The sequence below is a fragment of the Sus scrofa genome, chromosome 9 (genome assembly GCF_054392235.1).
Source record: "Sus scrofa isolate SSC_HxYL_T2T_F1_AM1 chromosome 9, Sscrofa_HxYL_maternal_Yorkshire_Landrace_v2.0, whole genome shotgun sequence".
In the NCBI taxonomy this organism is placed as follows: Eukaryota; Metazoa; Chordata; class Mammalia; order Artiodactyla; family Suidae; genus Sus; species Sus scrofa.
This window is the reverse complement of record NC_139391.1, coordinates 44,863,757-44,882,556: the sequence shown is the minus strand read 5'-3', so window position 1 is coordinate 44,882,556 and position 18,800 is coordinate 44,863,757. Positions and strand designations below refer to the sequence as shown.

The 18,800-nt window shown below is 55.2% G+C and overlaps 1 protein-coding gene across 50 annotated transcripts in view; it reads right to left on the bottom strand.

The window, feature by feature from the left end:
- Positions 1–683: 683 nt before the first annotated feature.
- Positions 684–18,800, bottom strand: part of CEP164 (centrosomal protein 164) — an 82,719-nt gene continuing 64,602 nt past the window's right edge. For 25 of the 50 annotated variants that reach the window (XM_084976175.1, XM_084976183.1, XM_084976191.1 and 22 more), the window contains 19 exons: positions 17,955–18,155; positions 13,501–13,632; positions 13,167–13,383; positions 12,180–12,257; positions 11,826–11,957; positions 11,222–11,344; positions 9,942–10,085; positions 9,442–9,525; positions 9,239–9,307; positions 8,794–8,948; positions 8,350–8,476; positions 7,980–8,008; positions 7,321–7,507; positions 6,374–6,481; positions 5,693–5,807; positions 4,919–5,248; positions 4,116–4,182; positions 3,305–3,427; positions 1,821–3,132 (listed from right to left, as the gene is read on the bottom strand). In XM_084976175.1, coding sequence (XP_084832301.1) covers positions 3,039–3,132; positions 3,305–3,427; positions 4,116–4,182; positions 4,919–5,248; positions 5,693–5,807; positions 6,374–6,481; positions 7,321–7,507; positions 7,980–8,008; positions 8,350–8,476; positions 8,794–8,948; positions 9,239–9,307; positions 9,442–9,525; positions 9,942–10,085; positions 11,222–11,344; positions 11,826–11,957; positions 12,180–12,257; positions 13,167–13,383; positions 13,501–13,632; positions 17,955–18,155 — 2,515 coding nt within the window. In that variant the 3' untranslated portion in view covers positions 1,821–3,038. Of the gene's footprint in view, positions 1,011–1,369; positions 1,765–1,820; positions 3,177–3,304; positions 3,428–4,115; positions 4,183–4,918; positions 5,249–5,692; positions 5,808–6,373; positions 6,482–7,320; positions 7,508–7,979; positions 8,045–8,349; positions 8,477–8,793; positions 8,949–9,238; positions 9,308–9,441; positions 9,526–9,941; positions 10,086–11,221; positions 11,345–11,825; positions 11,958–12,179; positions 12,258–13,166; positions 13,384–13,500; positions 13,633–17,954; positions 18,156–18,800 lie in introns of those variants that run through there. The other 25 variants (XM_084976174.1, XM_084976180.1, XM_084976189.1 and 22 more) reach the window with 6 other exon arrangements.

Here is an 18,800-nt window from a genome sequence, read left to right as displayed (position 1 = left end):
AAACGTCCCTCTCCTCCACTACGACAATGGGTGTTACCCTGCTCTTCACTGGGCCCTCTGTGTAAATGCCTGCTGGAGATGGCAAAGCCAATGCGGGAGGCAGCAGAGGTAGGTCAGAGATGCAAAAGGGAAGGAGGAACAGGAGACTCTGCAATTCATCAACACTGGTGATGGCAGATGCTCCATTTTTAACCATCACTTCCCTGCCTCCACAAAGAAGCTGCTAGTAGGACAGGCAACCCCCTGCCAGCACCCCTCTCCACTTGAGCCCTATCTTAGGACACCAGAGGGGTTCCAGCCCCTCTCTGGATAAGGGCAGCTCCCCACCCAAGCCAGACTTCTCTGTCACCGAAGCTGAAGCACCACCCTGCTTCATCTCTGGAGTGTGGATTTGGGTTTAGAGATTCTGACCAGTGACAACAAGGGTCCAGAAAGGACTTGTTCAGGTCATAGCACTTGTAGGTGTCAAAGTCAAAAGTAAACCCAGGTGTCCTAAGGTTCCCTGCTGCCATTCTGTGTGGGAGTTTTCACAGTAGGGGGGCAACCAGCATGCCTAATGATGGCCCCTTAAGAAAATCAGCAACAAACAGTCTCACAGAAGGGCTCTGGGAAACTATCTGATGCCCACAGTAGTAATGACCCTTACCCCACCAGTAAAAAGGGAGAGATCAGAACAGTCTCCATTTTTTCTTGTATTTGCATAAAAGCTCCAGAAAGAACCGGTATATTTGTTACCTTCAAGGATACAGTCCAGGGATGGACTGACTTTTGTACCAACTGAACACTGAGGCATGTGAACAGTTTTTAAAAACACTCTTTCCTGAAACCCCAGGCACGGTGTCAGGACTGCTCAGATCTGGTCCCACCTCTGCCACACAGACTGTACCTTTGGCCTCTCCTGTAATCTCTCTGGGCCATTTCCTCCACCATAAGATCCGAGTGGGCTGAGCAGGTCATCCGCAGGCACCTCTCGTGGTCTCCTCCCTCCCTTCCTGAGAGCGGCTTGGACACTGGACACAGAGGAGGCTGGGTTTGTTTGTACGCTTGGTCTTTAAGTCGGTTTTCTTTTGCGAGTTCATAAAACATGGCTTTCTCGGTTCTTCTAGCAATTTTTTTGCTACAAATCCAAGGCGGTATCCACACCACTGGAGCAGAAAAACCCTCACCTAATGTTGCCAGCTTAGGACTTTGTCTGCCTGGGAAAACAATGCCATGTGGCCTTTGGGGAAATGGCACAGTGCGTCTCGGGCTGGTAGGTGGGGGATTGGGGAGGGGCAAAAAGAGGGACAGTCAGCCCTTTCTGACAGGGGCAGGGAGCTCTGGGGGCCCAGGGATGGGATGTGAGTCTCTGCACTTGTAGGGAACTAGCTATTTTCTGCAGGGCTCAGGCACTTAAACCATCTCTGAGCTTTGGTTTTTGCATCCACAGAAATGGAACCAAAACTATCTGTGTCACGTTTGTTGTGATGATTAGATCCAATCCCTAGGTGCTCTGTGAATATTAATTTCCCTCCCTCTATATTCTTAAGGAGAAGGCAAAGGCCTTCAAAAAGGAGACAGCTTGGAGTCCCCATCGTGGCTCAGTGGAAATGAATCTGACTAGCATTCATGAGGATGCAGGTTCGATCCCTGGCCTTGCTCAGTGGGTTAAGCATCCAGCATTGACGTGAGCTGTGGTGTAGGTCGCAGACGTGAGCTGTGATGTAGGCCAGCGGCTACAGCTCCAATTCGACCCCTATCCTGGGAACCTCCATGGGTGTAGCCCTAAAAAGACCAAAAAAAAAAAAAAAGAGAGAGAGAGACACCTTCAAACAACTGCCTTGTAGCAAATGGACCTGCAGAGATTTAATCGATGTAGAAAACACAGGATTGTCACCAGAGTCGGTTGTAACACATTAGGATGAACCAAATAACAAAACGGACCTTCTATGTGGTGGACTGACATCAAAAAAGTATCTGAGGGGTAAACAAGCCAACTGGATCCATGGCAAAGAAACAAGGGCTGCTGGAGAGGTGGCTTCTATGCACTGAAGAGGCAGGGGCAAGCCCACAGCTTTCAAGACAAGAAAAATGGGGGCATTTTATTTAAACAATGGGATAGATATTGGACATCCCCTGCAAGTCCCCTCAGGAGCCTGGTGATGGGAAGTGGGACGGCAGGGTGCTGTGCCAGAATGGCTCCAACTGGCACAAGATCCCGTCCCGCCAAGCCAGGCCCAGTCCCTCACCTCCTTCAGAACAGGTTCCAAGAAGGGGTGGCAGGGGGATGGGGTGGGGGTAGCAAAGATCCATGGAAACAACCCAAGAACACCCCCAAGGTGGGCCAAGAAGGGAACTAGAGGCTGTCCCAGTCTTCCTACGGCTTGTTGGCTTCCTGAGAGTTGGGTGCTTGAGCCCTGAGAATCTAGCAGGGGAGGGAGTGCCCCTGAGGACAGCCCAGGGCCAGCAGACAGGTGGCAAGACTTCCTGGCCTGCCTCCAGCAACCTCCCGCAGAACTCTGGGCCCGATCCTGAGATAGGAGAGACAGAGCGCTCAAGGAAGGGGACATTAGAAAAAGAAAAATGCTGAGGTACTGAAAAGAGAGGGCCTGGTCCTCCAGCTGGGGGCCTCTGTTCTGGCGAATTAAGGATCACACCCAAGGTCCCACTTGACCTTGAGAGTCCTGAGCAGGCCCTGCAAGTCCAAGAGCCCAACACTGCTCCCGAGGGAGTCCCCCGGCCTCGGTAGGCAGCTCCTCTGGTGCCGCTGCCGCTGCCTCCTAAAAGCGCCCCGTCCCCCCACCGCAGGTCCGAGTTGCCAGGAGTTCACAAAGTCCCCGGGGCAGCCCGAGCTATGCTACATGGTCTCGGGGGCAGCTGATTCCAGTCATGCCGTCCCTTTTTCCCGGGCCCCTGTCGTTCCTCTACATTCTGAGTGAGATGAGCAGCAAAGCGGGGGACAGGAGGATGCTTTTCAGAGGGAATAAAGTGCAGGCAGTGCCTCGAGCACGTGGTCTGGGTGCAGGAGAGGCCAGGCTGCCTGCCGGCGGCATAGGGCCTCAGTAGCGATACACCTTCAGTCTGTTCTCATCCAGGCCCAGCTGCAGGAGGCTGGAACCAGCTGTCGGCCTGGGCACTGAGGAGAAGAGATGTCTGGCCACAAGGTAAAGGAAAACTCTGCAGTCAGCTGAGCAGGGCTAGGGAAAGGTCAAAGGCCAAACGAGGTCGTCTTTGGACTCCCCAGGGCCCACACACAAGACAGCCCCCCTACCCTGGCAGTTACAGGAGGACGGGACTGGAGTTGGGGAAGCAGCTAAAAGGATACAACTTGGGGTCTTCCTTGTAATGTTCTAGCCACTTTCGGTTAGCCTCAAGCATGTGCTGGAAGTTGGTGCTGCCCAGGTTGGGGACTTGGGAGTGGGGGCGCTGCAGGAGGCGGAGCTGCTCACTGGGGGAGGGGAGAGGAAGCAGGAGTGCAGGAGGAAGGGGATCCCTTGAGCAAGGCACGAAGGACCCTCTGGGATGAAGGACTCCTCAGGGATGATGAGTATCGTTCCCCGAAGGGAGGGGACGGACCCCTCCATCCCAACCCCAGATGAATGCTCCTGACATCAAGGCTCCCATATCTGCCTGTTCCTGGTTCATCTCCTCAGCAAAAGCTTTCCTCGCTATCCACTCAAACGCCTTTCCAGCATCAGCTCCCATATTGGCCAAAGGGTAAGCAGAGCTGTACTTAGGACTGGGGGCCAGCACTGATACATTGGCGGGGGGGGGGGGGGGGAGTGCACTTGGCAAGGAAGAAGATGAATAGGAACATAATACAGGTTTAAATAATTGCCCATCTGTCCCCCCCACAGGGTACCTCCCTCCCACTCCAGATGTTGCTCAGCGGGCCTGGGGGAAGAAGGGATCCGTGTGAAGCAGACAAAGGTCAGAGGCGGAGACGAAGGCCACACTCCAGGGCTGGAAGGGGCAGCTTCCCACCAGGAGCTGATTTCTCCCTGAGGTGCCACAGGGCAACTCCCTCACAGGCCTGGGCCAGGTAAGGCCAGCCTGGCCCCAACTGGGACCTTGGGGGTTTGGACTCCTCTTTGGTTGTGGAGGGGCACTGGGACTCCACCCCTAGGGAGGCTTACCTGGCAGACACATACCCCAGCCTGTTCTCCAGGTGGGCGGGGCCGGTGCTGAGGGAGGGGATGCCAGCTGGGAAAGTGGGAGGAAATCGTTCAGAAATGGGCAGTGGTTCAGCTGGGCCAGACCCCAGCCAGCCGCCACCTGCCTTCCCCCAGAAACTGCAAGGCAGTGCCCCCAACACAAAAACAGAAAAAGCTTCTGAGGCTGGAAGTGAGAAACAGCAGACAGACAAGAACTGTCCTATTTCTAAAACTTAAATTACTTTTCAGGAGATGTCATTTTTCCCATCAGATAACTGTTTTTATGGCTTTTCACATTCCTTAGCAGGGCTATAAGACCAGGAGGGAGGCCACATACAGCCAAGGGGTTGCAAGCAGAACCCTGGTATCACAGAGACATGGGGTCAAAGCCCAGTCTGCTACTCACTCCCTGGGTACCCTGGAGTCTGTTTCCCCATCTGTAAAGTGGGGATAAATATTACAGCCTCAGAGGGTTATTACAAGGACTAAATGAAAAACCATATATATATATAAAAAGGCCTGGCACATAATTTAACACAAAGATGGCAGCAATTGTGACAATGACAAGAGTGAGATTTTACGTTCTGCTGAACTCTAGGATCCATGATAAAGGCCTCATCAGGTAAACTACCATGATCCATAGGGCCTCCCGCCACTGGGCCAACAGCAAGGGTTTCTTCCCAGGGACCCACAGCGTCAAGGGGCCATGCCAAAGCAGGGGGAGAGGGGTGGGCAGAGGAGGAAGGCTGAGCCCAGATCAGTGCATGGCCCAGAGGGAGGCTTACTCGGAAAATACTTGCGCCACTTCTCCACCAAGAAGTCGTCCACAGACTGAGCCACGGAGCAGGAGAGCCTGGGGCCCAGCCCCGGGTCCCAGGCCCATTGGGTGGGCGTGGGTGGAGCCAGGGGCGAGGCTGAGACCTGGGCCAGGGAGGGGGAGGAGGGGACGGAGGTGCCCCTGGAGGCCTGGGCTGAGAGTGGCACAGGCAGTGGCGACTCGGGGTCGAGGCTGCCCAGCACACTGAGGACACCATTGAGCTGGCTGCTGATCTGCTGCAGGGAGCTGCTCAGGTAGTGGATCTTGTTAGGGAGGGTGGGACGCGGGGTCAGGCCGGCTGAAAGAGAAGAGGCAGAGGTTAGGGCAGGACTCAGGTTCGGGGCCCTGGAAGGGTGTAGGCCCAGCTGGCACTACTCATCCTACTGGCCCCCCGCCCTCCTTCCTCCAGCCAAAAGGCCCAGGGCTTCTGTGTTCCAGATGGGAAGCTGGCCATGAGAGGGGGGCCTCTCCAGGGCAAGAGCAGGCCAGCATGGCAGATGGAGAAGTCTCCGAGAGGGCGCTACGGGAAGCAGCATAAGGGGGATGCTGTTCTCACCATGAGTGCTCTGTGCCTCAGGCTCCACGAGCCCCTTGGCCCTGTGTGCTGCCACCCAGAGGGCTCCACTCCTGCCGATACCTGGACCTGAGGTACCAGCCCCCAGAGCCTCACCGCTGCAGGGCGGAAGTAAGGGGGCTGCACCTCCCTTCCCCACGTGATCCTGGGCCCTCCCCTACCACTCACGGCCAGGCAGGGAGCAAGATTCGGAACTCTCACTGCTCCCGTCTTCCAGGTCGCTGAGGTCAAAGGTTACCACCTTCTTGGCGGGGGTTCCTCTCAGCATGTCCTCATCTGCATCCTGGCACGTAGAAGCAGCAGTGAGGCCTGGCACTTGCCCTCTGCTTCTGCCCGTTGCCCTCATGACACATGAGGACCTAGGACTTGGTAGGTAGGCTCTTCAGACCCAAAGTTCTGGGGGAGGCACGTCATAGAGGCTGTCTTGCAGGCGAGACTAAGAGAACTCAGCCGCCAAAGCTAGAGGCAAGAGGGCCGCCAGGACCCCACAGGAAGCACTCCCCACTGTGACCGTCCCCAGAGTGCACCCAGGGGAAAGTCTGCCAGGCCACAGGGAAGGGAGGGAACCTTCTAGAAGCCTCTTCCTGACTCTCCTCAGACACCCAGGGCCAGAGCCAGTCCTCTCCAAGAATCTTCAGCAAGAGGTTTCAGGTCAGCTCAGGCCCCCTTGGCACAGATATCCAACCCCCAGACGCGTTCAACAAACTCAAAGCTGAAGCCGCCCCCCTCTTCATCAGCCCAGAAGCCCTAAGCCCACGGACAGCCCTGGGCCCTAGAGGCCCAGCTGCCTGACACTGGACCAGAATCCCAGGAACAGAGGGGAAGGCCGCAGCCACGCTGGGCTTGCACCTCCTCCCGGAGAGACGACTCCAGCTGATGCAGCTTCTCCTCCTTCTTCTTCAGCAGGTCATGGCCCTTCCGCACGGCCGACCTCATCTCATCCAGGTGCCTGGTCTCCTGCAGCCAGGGAGACAGGGAAGGACAAGGACGGTGACAAACCACACAGACACCGGAGGCCCTGCTCTGCCCTGCCGGGTGAGTGATCTTGAACAGATGACTTAGCTTTTAGTCTGGATAGTCATCCAAAAAAGAAATACTCCTTTTTATATGGTCTTGGGAAGTAGATGAGATGGCACATGTCACAGGCCGAGCACTAAGCTCACACCTAGGAAATTCTCAAATGGTTACTGTTAACCCAATGGCTAACAGTATCACTGTTCCAACTACCATTACTACCACGTCATCAGCAGGGCCCCAGCAGAGCAAAGACAGGGAAGGCCGCCCTCTGCCGTCCCTGAGCCTCAGCCGCCACGGGACCCGAGCTCCCTCACCAGCTCTGAGCACCATCAGAATTCTAAGGGACCAGACAAGATCTTCTGCCAAGACCCTCAAATGGCAGAGACATCTATGACCCTGCTAACAATGAACACCAAGTCTGCCTCTTCATTGCAGACGAGTGTATCAGAAGAGGAAATCAGAGCAGTAACTCAGGCTTATGCCGAGTAGGAGGGAATACGGACAAGCCACGGAACTGCTGTCCTCCTCACCCAGGGAGGGACTACTACTGCTCCTACTCGGCACATCACCCACGGGTATGGTGAGGACCTAATGACTTCTTATTAGAGAAAGCTCACTGACTGCATCACTGGGGAAAGGTAAGGTACTTCCATCCTCACGGGGACACATCTCCTGTCCTGTCTCCCTGGATTTGTCCAGTGACTCTAGAGCCTTCGTGACCCTGAGTCCCCAGAATGATCAGCTGAGGGTGTGCTGCCAGCTGTCCCAGGCCTCCTGACCTCCTCCAGGGCCATGGTGCCTGCCGGGTCTTTGGCTGCCTCCTGAGCACTGGCCAGCTCATGGTGCCAGTGCTGCTGTGCGGCCTTCAGAGCCGTCTGCCGCCTCCGCATGGAGCGCGTCTGCCGCACCAGGAACTCCTTGGCGCTGCGGAGGGCCAGCCCCTCGGCAGAGAGGTAGTGCTGGAAGCTGAGGGGGAAAGGCCAGGGCAGGGGGGTGGAGGGGAAACACACACTCAGAACCCTTGTGTAAGTCATAACCACGACCCCAGCAGATGCCCATCCTGAGCTCAGACTATGAGCCTGGGGCCAGACAGAGCAGAGGGAGGCTGCCACTTGCTACCATGGTGCAGGGCCTGCTGCACTGAGTCCTCCCACCCTGACTCTGAAAGAGATGGCGCTGGAGCCTCCAGAGCCCAGACACTCCCCTCAGCCCAACCCTCAGGTGGAGGGCAGCGGATGCCAAGGTGCTGTGTCAGTGATCACCATGGGCACCTTGGCTTATCAGAGAAGATTCTTCAGTCCCCCAGGCCCCCTTTCCTCAACCAGGCCCCACTGGGAACTGCTGTCACACTTCTGTCCACCCGACGCTGTGATGTAGGCACTCGCTTATCTGCTCCTGACACCCTCAACCCAAAATAAGACAGGTTATTGGAACTCACCTGTCCAAGGACAAGCTGGTCTCTTTGCTCTGGCAGAAGGAAGAGGATAACGCTTTAGTCTGGTTCTGAGGACACATGGTAGAAAAGACCCACTGAATGTAACAACATCAGATACAGTACAGGCTCCAAGAACCCTGAAGCCCCTCCTAGTGGCCCAGACACAGAAATAGTATTACCAGCCGCTAGGCACTGTTCACTTACAGATATAACTTGGCTGAGGGAGAAGAGGGACTAGGCAGGCTAAGAAGATGCTCAGGCCCTATGCAGAATAGAGCGAGGACTCTTCCTGGGGCCCCACGCCCCACTCCGCCTCCTGGAGCCCTGCCCAAGCCCAGCCACTTTGATCCTACCAAGGCACAGGGAAGCTCACCGGCCCAAGGGATTTCCTCAGGTCCTCAATGCGGAGGTCGGGCTCCAACTGTGGGGAAGCATTACTCTCCTCTAAGGCCAGCTCCTTCAACAAGTCCTGCTTCCTCTGAACTTGGGCCTCCAGGTGGCTGTGGTGGGGAACAGGGGGGATGGTGTGAGGCAGGGTCCCACGCTGAAGCAGGCCAGGCCGCACCGTCAGGGCTCCCGGGGAAGAGGGACCACTTCCATCCCTTCACTCCGGTCAGAAACCCCAAAGCAGGGCTGGGGTGTAAATGGTAGAACCAGGGACCCCCTGCCATTCACAGCCTCTTAACACCCCCTACTCCCCACAAAATGCAGCCCTCCACCGGGCTCCACCTCTGCCTGGGAACTGGGCCATGAACAGCAGAGGTCAGCGGGCAGGTGAGAGGCAGGAGGGGTGGCTAAGTGCAAGGGTACAGGCCACCTGACGTGCTTCTGCAGCCGATCCACCTGGGACTCCAGGTCCAACTTGCGGGCCTGAAGCTCATCGAGAATTTTTCGGAGCTGCCGGTTTGACTCGAACAGATGGGTGTGTTCCCTCTTTGCCTCCTCCAGGTGCTGATGGGTGGCTGTGGCTTCCTGGGGGCAGAAGGAAAGATAGAAGGACCCGGAGACAGAGGGCCTGCCACACCAGATGACACAGAGGTGGGAAGAACGCCGGACAGAGGGTGGAACCAGGCCCACCGAAAGCTCTGTCTGCGTCAGGAGGTGCAGACTCCGTGCCCCAGGACAGCCCCACCCCCTGGGGCGCCGGAGCTGGGCCCACACAGGGTACTATTGGGGGAATACTGGCCAGCAGAGTGGGGGTTGGGGGCGGAAGGAAAGGGAATGGGGAGACAGCGGAGGGAGGATGGGGGAAGCAGACCAACCTCACTCTCCAGTGCAACCTGCCTCTGCACATCGAGGAGCTGCTGCTTCTCCTTTCGGGCGGATGCCTCCTGCAGCAGAAGGAAAGGACTGGACTGCTAGGCCGTGTCCAAGGCCCAGGTCTAAGAGGCAAGAAAGCCCATCCTCTCCCAAGGGAGCTGACTCCAAGGTCGAGGGTACCCATCCTCTGCCCCCACTCCTGCACCTGAACATCCAGCTGAGCCAATCTGGCCTTGACGTCCTTGGTTCTGGTTTCAAGTTCCACCTCTAAATCTTGGAGTTTCCTTTCCTGCACAGATGTGCAAGTGGAGAGAATGATGTGTATGCAGCCAGAGCACAGGCACGAGCTGAGGGGCAGGAGGGGTTCAGGACCTGGCACACCATACCACATGCTCCAGCTGGGCTAGGTTCCTGCACTTGCTCACGGCAAGTTTGTTTCAGGAGGGGGTGGAGGAGGGGAGAGACAAAGGCACCAGCCTCAAGGCCCTGGAGGGGTGACCTCCTCTTCCAGGCCTGGGGATGCTCCCTGGCCCAGAAAACAAAGGAGCAAAGATGCCCTGGCTTAGGGATGGCTGGCGAGACACCCTACCTCCTAAGCCGTCAGCTCTATCGTGCTACTGCCACAGTGCATGTCCCCAGCACCTTTCTACCCTGGGTGGAGGTGCCGGAGCAGGTGGGCCCCAAGCTATCGTCCGGAGCCCCCACCTGTTCCCGGTGCCTTCGCCGCAGGTCCTCGAGCTGCCGGTCCTGCTCCTGGCGCACTATCTCCAGCTCCCGCTCATGGGCCCTGCGCAGGCGCTCCAGCTCTCCTGTCAGGTGCCCCAGGAGTTCAGCCCGCTGCTTCCTCTCCTGCAGAGAGGGTAGAGCCAGCTGTGGGAAACCGCAGCAGCCCCTCCCAGCCCCCCACACACCCTCAGCCTGCAGCCTCGGGTCAGTCAGATCAGGGACCTCATTAGCCCTCTAAAGCCAGCTCTTGGAGAAGAGCAGGAGCGCACCACCAAGGACGGCGCCCCTCCTACCACTGAAGCAGATGCTGGTCAGAAAGTCCTGAGAAATCCCAGGTGGGAGCCTGCCTCTCCCCCTGCCCTCGCCCGTACAGCCCTCCTTCCTTAACAGAAGAGAGGCCATTACTAAGTGATCACTCTGCTTCAGCACAGGCAGAACTGGTCTGGGAAAGGAGTCAACTCCACTTCACCCCAGCCCGCCCTTTCTGCCCGGGGCAAAACTACACAGTGTCTGGGATACTGGTTCCAGTTTCGGGAGCAGTAGCCTAGAGACAATGGCAGAGGCCCTGCTCAGGACTAAAGTCGGGTACCAGCTGTCCCCATCATTCACCACCAAAGTGAGCAAGCCGGCGTGAGTCCACTTAAGTCACTGAACTTTCCCATTGAGGGCAAAAGGCTGAAGAAGGGCAAATAACATTTAAATATTGGTTCACTCCTGCCAGGTGTCCTGGGATTTCCATTAACCCGATGGCACGGTGTTAAAACTGAAAAGACAGTCTGGCTTGAACCCTAGCTCCTCTACTTACTAGCCAAGATGGGCTTGGGAGAGTGGCTTACAATTCTCAAGTCTCAGTTCTCTCATTTTTAAAATGAGAAAATGATAGCCCTCAGGATACCCTTTGGGGGGTACGTACTGAGTGAGTTAATATACATAAAAAGCTTGGGACAGTGTGTGGCACACATTACAAGCTAAATACCCCTCGCCTATTATTAATATAAGAGTGACGAGCAGCCTGCTAATGGGGGAAATCACTCCTCACCTAATTTAGCTTCAGTGAAAAAAGCAAAACATGATTTCACCCCTGCAGGGGGTCAAGGAAGAAAGCCTCCCACCATCCCTGACCACGGCTCGCCCCCTTCCCAGGCCCTCCCAGGTCCAGCTGGGAAGGACCCTGGAGGGTGTGTGAGGGTGAGGGTGGGTGTGTGAGGGTGAGGGTGGGTGTGCGTGTGTGCACACACCAGGGCACACGTCCAAGTCACCTCAGCTTCGTACTGCTCTCTGGCCTCAGCCACCACTTGCTGGTGCTCCTCCTTCATCTTGTCCATCCTCCTCTCATGCTCCTTCTCCACCTTCTGGCGTTTCTCTCTCAGGAGGTCACTGAGCTGCAGGGCAGGTGGCAGGGATGCGACATGCAGGACTGAGGGTGGAGTGGCACCCAGGGCTGAAGCAGCTGAAGGGCTCATACAGACATCCGCCCCCCCAGTACCAACTCACACACACATACATACAACACGTAACATACACCCTGCCATACCCTCCCCCCACCTCACGTATAGGGCACAGGGTAAAAAAGCACTGGGCCTCCAGGGAACAAAGGCATAAAGATGGACCCCAAGGTAAAGGATCCAGCATGGCCTCAGTTGTGGAAAAGGTCACAGCTGCGGCTCAGGTTCAATCCCTGGCCCAGAAACTTCCATAGGCTACGGGCACAACCATTTAAAAAAAAAAAAAGGACCCACAAGTCCTGACCATCAGCTCAGCCGCCCAAAGCAAAGCAGCGGACCCTTGGGCCAGGATGGCTCAGTGAACGGTCAGAGCATCCACGACGGGTCCAGGAGGGCAAAGGAGCAGACCAGCCCTCACCTCTTGCTCATACTCAAGCACCTGGTGAGCCTTCCGATGAGCTCTCTGCTCCGCCCGGCCCCAGTTCTCCTGCAGCTGGGCCTTCTCTTTCTGCTGAGCTTCTTCCATCTTCTTCTGGAGGCTGGAGACCACCTGAGCAGGCGCCAGCACCAGGGAGCATGCGCCTCAGAGGGCACGGCAGAGCGGCCGTGGGGTCTCGCTTCCCGGGGAGCAGATCGCCCCGCCCCTCCCTCGCTCCAGGATGGGGTGAGTTCTCCCCGCACCCCCACCCCGACCAGCCCAGCTGTGAAGCGGATGCGAGGCTCTCGCCTGGGGACCGCGCCGCACACCTCACCTCCGCGCCGCGCGCCTCACCTCTCCGTGCTTGGCCTCCAGCGAGGCGGAGAGCCGCTCCAGCTCCTCCCTGTGCTCCCTCTCCAGCGCCGCCAACGCCTGGGGCACAACGAGGGGGCCTGTGAAGTGCCCGGGCAGGCCGGCGGGCTCCCCCCCTGGGACGAGGCACAGCCAGGAAGAGCCGCCGCCCTCAACGACCCTCAAGCAAAGGGGCCAAGGGGAACTGCGAGCACGTCTTTGCTCCTCTGAAACAACTCAGGGCCTTAAGTCTGTAACTACCAAAAGAACACGGACATGATCCCGGAGTGGAGGCGTCTGTCAGTCAGCCTCGGTCACGGCCTCCAGCCCCCTGCCTCCGGCCGGGCCAGGCCAGGTCCAGGCAACACTCCTGCCTGTGGATAAGCGCGAGGGGAGGCCCGGAGGTCTCAGCACGGCCTCCCTGAGCGCTGCAGTACAAGGACCTGCCCCCGCCTCGCTGCAGGTGCTCAAGGTCCGAGAGCTGAAGCTCCAGCCACTGCCAGGCGCAAACCAAAGTGCCCCGTGGCCTCTTACTTCAGTCTCCTACCTAGAGACAGACCCTTGGATGGGAAGGACAGCAACTGAGACAAAGGAGCAAATCTCCTCTGAGGGTGCTAACCGCTCCCTCTGAGGCAGGCTCAGGGGCTGGGCGCCTTGGCCTCAAAACCTCTGATCTAAGTTCTTGCAGCCGTGCAATCTTCCCGACTCCACAAGCCCTTTCCCCTCAAACTTCTTCCCTACTGGTGACAACACCCGGCAGCCTCTGGACCCTGCAGTGCCCTCCCCTCTGCCATGAAGACCAGAGCAGCATCTGCCCCAGACCTGTCTACACAGGTAACAGCCCTGGACGGCCAGCCCACCATCTCGGCACCGCTGTCCACCTGGCTCCCCACCCTGCACCCCCAAGGTTGCCTCTTTGTCCTGGGCGCCCAGCCCCTCCGGAGGCCAGGGGCACATGGGGGGGGCGGGGGTCCCAGTCTGCCAGCTCACTTCTTTCCTCTCCCCTTCCAGTTGCTGTCTCAGCTGCCGCAAGGCCCGCTCCTTCTCCGCATTCATGGCGGCCTGTTCTCTCTTCTCTGAAGCCTCCAGCTCCTCCCTGAGCTTCTCCAGCGTCTGCCTGTTTCTCTTCTCCAAGCTGGCCCTCTCTGCTTTCTGTAGAGACTCCAACTCTTCTCTCAGCCTCTGCAGGGAAGCCTCGTGCTCGGCCCTGGGCAGACAAGGCGACGGGGATGGGCCTGGACACTCAGGGCTGGAGGGGAAGGGGGGCTGGCGGTGGCGGGGGGGGGGGGGTTCCACAGGGCAGGCAGCCCACTGGCACCCTCACCTAATTTTGTCCTCATCGGCTTCTGCACTGGACTGCACTTGGGCCCGAAGCTGGGACAGCTTCTGGCTTTGCTGCTCTCTCATGCGCGTCTCCTCTTCCTCAGTGGCCCTCTGCAGCTGCTCCTTCAGGGAGCTACAAAGGAGAGGCAGGGTCGCTGGCAGAACCACAAGGTCTTCCTTCTTCTATGCAGTGCCTGGCTCCCTGCCTCCAAAAGCCCATAACCCGCCTGTGAAGCTTCCTCAGCCTTAAAGGCAGTCTAACCCCAGCCTCTGGCTCCTGCTATTCCCCTTTAATGCCTCCCAGGATAAGAGGGGCTGTGGATTCCACCAGCCCTTTGCCACAGGAAGTGGCCCTTTGCCACGGGCTCCCAGATCTCGGAACAGCACTTTTTCTGGAGGCTGCCCTCTGCCTCCAGGTTCAGCTCAGCATGGCATTCACTCAAGGTTGGATCCAGCCTGACCCCAAGCCAGCTCTGGTTCTGGACCCTTTCACTCCCCAACCGACAGAATCTGCTCCAGCCATGTCACATGAGCCACCACCTCTCAATCCCACCATACTCGTCCCTGTCTCCTGGCCTTCACGTTGGTTCCCCGGCCTAGAATCCCCTTTTCTACTGACAAATCCATCCATGTTCCCTGTTAGACACCCGGCTCCCTCCTCTCCAGAGAAGTCTTTCCCGCTCCCTCTGAGGTCATCAATTACCCTTCTGTTCCCATCACGCTTCACATGAGGACCTTTCTTATCCATGCCACTCTGGGCCATGCCTCACACCGGATCAGAACTCATCTTTTGTACATGTTTTCTTTACAAGTCTGGGAGCTTCTCCAGAGAAAGAATCTTGTCTTAAAGCCCCTTATAGCCAGAGTAACATAGGAAGTAGGTACTCAATGAACGTTCATCAAATCTGAACAAGGTCACCCAGGCCCAAACTATAAGCAAGCTTTGATTATCTCTGAGGGGCACCTTATTTACAGACCAGCCATGGGAACCATCACATCCCAACAGAAGATCCTCTGCTAAAGCAAACCACATCTTCCTCCCGCAGCCCCACATGACTAGAGGCTGCGAGCAGAACACTCGGGGAATTCGAGCCTTAAGAAAAACACAATTCAGAAGATGATGACTTTGAAAGAGCTTCTGCCGTGAATTCCAAAGCCAGGAAAGATTTAGGATTGTTTTCTATTTCAAGTTATCAGTACTACTGCTCTATTCCACGATGACAGAAAATTTGAGTTAGGTAGAAATCCTTCCTTCTCAATGTCCCAGAAGCCCTTTCCCTTTGTCCCATGGCTAAATTTGACACATAGGACCACAGAATGGTAGAGCTGGAAGCATCTTTAGAGGTTAAGACCTGTATTGTATACCTCTCACTCTTCATCTTACAACTAAACTCAATCTCTCCATTTTGTAACTAAAGAAACTAAAGGTCAGCCTGCCTGTCTTCCCGCCTGCCTTCTCATTCAAGAAATATTTGCTACAAGGTCAGCTGTGGCTTCCAGAAATTTCTACCAAGTGGAAGTTTACCAGCAGAGAGGGGACCCCCACCCCTCAGAAAGGCTCATAGATAAACAGAAACAGGGTTCTTGTGATAAACTATTTTGAAGAGAGCCAGGCAAGGCACTGCCCACTGAGAAACCACTTGGTCAAGACCACTGACACCATATTGATTTCAACTGAAAATCCAATCAAGAGCCACCATCTATTGAGCAACTACTGTGTTTCAGGCCCTGAGTCAGAGACCTTTTGGCAGGCTGGTTTTCACCATGTTCTAAGAGGCCTCCAGGACACCCCTCCAGAGCTAAGGGTTTGGGGAGGGACTGAAAGCACAGTCAGCCAGGTCCTGGTGGCCGGCAGGAGAACACCAGCAGGAACTCCTCCTAGGTACTGCCTCTTGAGGGAAGCTGAGTGGCACCATTTGGGGGCCTCCCTGCCCCAAGTTTCAGTTGGCTGGAAGAGGAGGATGCTGTGGAGAAGATCTGTTCTTTGGGATGCTCCCTGGCAGAGGAACCAGGATGGGTGACAGAAGGATGGACCTTGGGTCAGCAAATCCTATGTTGAGCTAATGGGAGAGACTGTCTCCAACCCTCTGGGTGGTCGGGTGCCGGTTTTCTGTTAGTTTCTCTAAATTAAGCATAAATATTTTATACACTCTTTGCTATGTATGATGTAAAAATAAGTCTCACAGATTTTGAAATTAAACTTATGGTTACCAAAGGGGAACATGGCGGGGAGGGATAAATTAGGAGTTTGCATATACACACTATTATATATAAAATAGATAACAATGACCTACTGTATAGCACAGGAAAATCTACTCGATATTCTGTAATAACCTATATGGGAAAAGAGTCTGAAAAAAGAATGTATATGGGTCAAACCCACATCCTCATGGATACTAGTCAGGTTCATTTCCATTACACCACAACGGGAACTCCCTCCAATAAATTTTTTTTTAAATAAAAAAAATTAATTAAAAATTAGGAGTTCCCATTGTGGCTCAATGGGTTAAGAACCTGACTAGTATCCATGAGAACACAGGTTCAATCCCTGGCCTTGCTCAGTGGGTTAAGGATCAGGTGTTGCTACAAGCTGCGGCATAGGTTGCAGATGTGGCTTACATTCTATATTGCTGTGGCTGTGGCATAGGCCAGCAGCTGCAGCTCAGATTCAACCCCTAGCCTTGGAACTTCCACATGCCATGGGTGTGGCCCTAAAAAGAAAAAAAAAAAATTTAAAATTTAAAAAAATAAAAATCATAAGCCTCTAGCACTTTCAGATGTTCTGTCCAAGAGGACAAGATTTAGCCTTTAGTTTACATCCCCAGTAAGGGAAATATATTAACATCTCTTTGTAGTACCTTTCCTATCCTGGGACGTGACAGAAATTGCTTATTAATATCCATTCTCCCATTTTTGTTTACTAAGGGAACCCTGATTTTGCTCTATCAGATCACCTAAAGGACTACATTTTCCAGATACCCTTTGCAACCAGGGGTGGCCAGTGAGATATAGGTAAAAATTACTGAGTAAAGTTTCCAAGAAAGCACCTTCAAAGAGATAAAACAAGCTGGAAAGTGTCCCTGTTCTTCCTGTCTGGAACACAGAGACGATGGCAGGAGACCCAGCAGCTATACTGGACTGTACAGAGACTCTTAAGAGTAAAAACCAACACTAAATATGGCAGAGAGATTAAAGGGGACCTGGTGACTCTGTGGAACCACTATGCCAGACATGATCTGCTTTTTCCTACAAAATAAAGCTCTAGCTCTAGCATATATACACACACAATCATATACATGTAGGCCCAGCCCAGGCTTAAGTTTCTTGTTTGTCTAGGACCTCCCGGCCAGCTACTCAAAGAGTAGGAACCCAAGTAGAAACTTCTGGGTCCCAGGCAAAAGCATCTCACGCCATATCACATTGTCCCTACTGATCTCACTAGGTCCCAACACAGCCTTGACTCCCAAAAGAAAGGACAATGCGGAGTTCCCATCGTGGCGCAGTGGTTAATGAATCCGACTAGGAACCACGAGGTTGCGGGTTCGATCCCTGGCCTCGCTCAGGGGGTTAAGGATCCAGCATTGCCGTGAGCTGTGGTGTAGGTCACAGACGCAGCTCAGATCCTGCGTTGCTATGGATCTGGAATAGGCCGGTGGCTACAGCTCTGATTAGACCCCTAGCTTGGGAACCTCCATATGCCACGGGAGCAGCTCGAGAAAAGGCAAAAAGACAAAAAAAAAAAAAAAAAAAAAAGAAAGAAAGAAAGGACGATGCTCTGGAGACAAGCTGCCTGGGTTAATTCAGGCTCTGCTGCTCTTTTTTTTTTTTCTGTTCTCTTTTTTGGGCCGCACCTGTAGCACATGGAAGTTCCCCAGGCTAAAGGTTGAACTGGAGCTGCAGATGAGGCGTATACCACAATTACAGTAACACTGGATCTGAGCCACATCTGTGACCTACACCACAGCTTATAACAACGTGGGATCCTTAGCCCACTGAGCGAGGCCAGGGGTAAAACCTGCATCCTTGTGGACACTATGTCTGGTTCTTAACCCCCTGAGCCACAACAGGAACTCCAGACTCTGGTACTTAGGAGCCTCAATACCTTGGACAATACTTAACCTTTCTGTGCCTCAGTTACTCCATCTATATTAGATTCTAGAAAATAGGTTGATAACAACGCCTCATAACTGTCGTTCCAAGGACTAAACGAATTAATAGATACAAAGCACATGGACTAGTGTAACCTCAAAAAACGCAAGCTACTCCCATCATTATCATGTCTCCCAACTTCTTCCCCAGAAGAGGAAAGGCATGGCCCTTGGCCAGGAAGCCATATTTCTACCCGGGCCACTGAGCAGGAGGCCTGCAGGGGCCTCGGGCATCCCAGTGGCCACCAGTGTGGGAGGAGGAGGTCCCGGTGAGGCCCAGGCAGCTGAGTTAAGGGGAGGGCAGGACCTGAGTGCCTTCTCTTTCTGCTGGCGAAGCTGGAGGGCCTCCTCCTCCTCCTCCTGCCATAGCTTCTCCCGCAGCTGCAGCATCTTCTCTTGCTTTGACTCCAGGAGCTGCCTCTGATCTTGCTCGAGTTCCTGGGCCACTGCCTCTTCCATGGCCTTCAGGGAGACCTTGGGGTGCTGCTCCAGGGGGGCTGCAGATCGCCTGCCAAGGGGGGAACAGCATTTCACTTGGTTTACATCCAGTACCAGGGTTTACTCAGCTGTAGAGCCTCAGGCACGGAGCCCTCACAGAGGGCCAGCAGTCAGGAATCCTAAGGGCAAATCAGGTCACCCAAGGGCCAGGCAGCAAGGCTGACCTCTCAAGGACAGAGCCAGCCTTTGCTCCATAGGAAAGATCCACTGTGGCTATGTAAGGCCCGAGAGCCTGGGAAGGAGGGTGGCCCACAGGAGGCTCTCCAGGGATAGCAGCCTGTGGCTCAAGGTGAACACCCCAAGCTGTGGCTTGGAAGCTGGCAGCAGGAGAAAGAGAGCAAAGCTGTGTTCCTTGTGGTTTCCTCCCTCAAGGGGCTCATGGCCCTGTTTCCATCTCCCCACCAGGGCTCTGCCTGCTACTTCAGGCTCATGCCAGCAGCATGGGGAGTCCCCAGAGGCTGCTCTCTGACTCCCAAACTGAACAGAGGTCACTGCTTATGAGCCAGCAGGAGAAGCAATAGCATGTCTCCTAGCCCCAAGACCTGGAATAGTCCCTGAAAATCCAGGGATGGGAAACCCTCCTCCCACACGGCCAAGGGAGCAAGGTGGGAGACTTCCCTAAGCCAGAGAGAGTAACAAGGGCACAACCAGAATG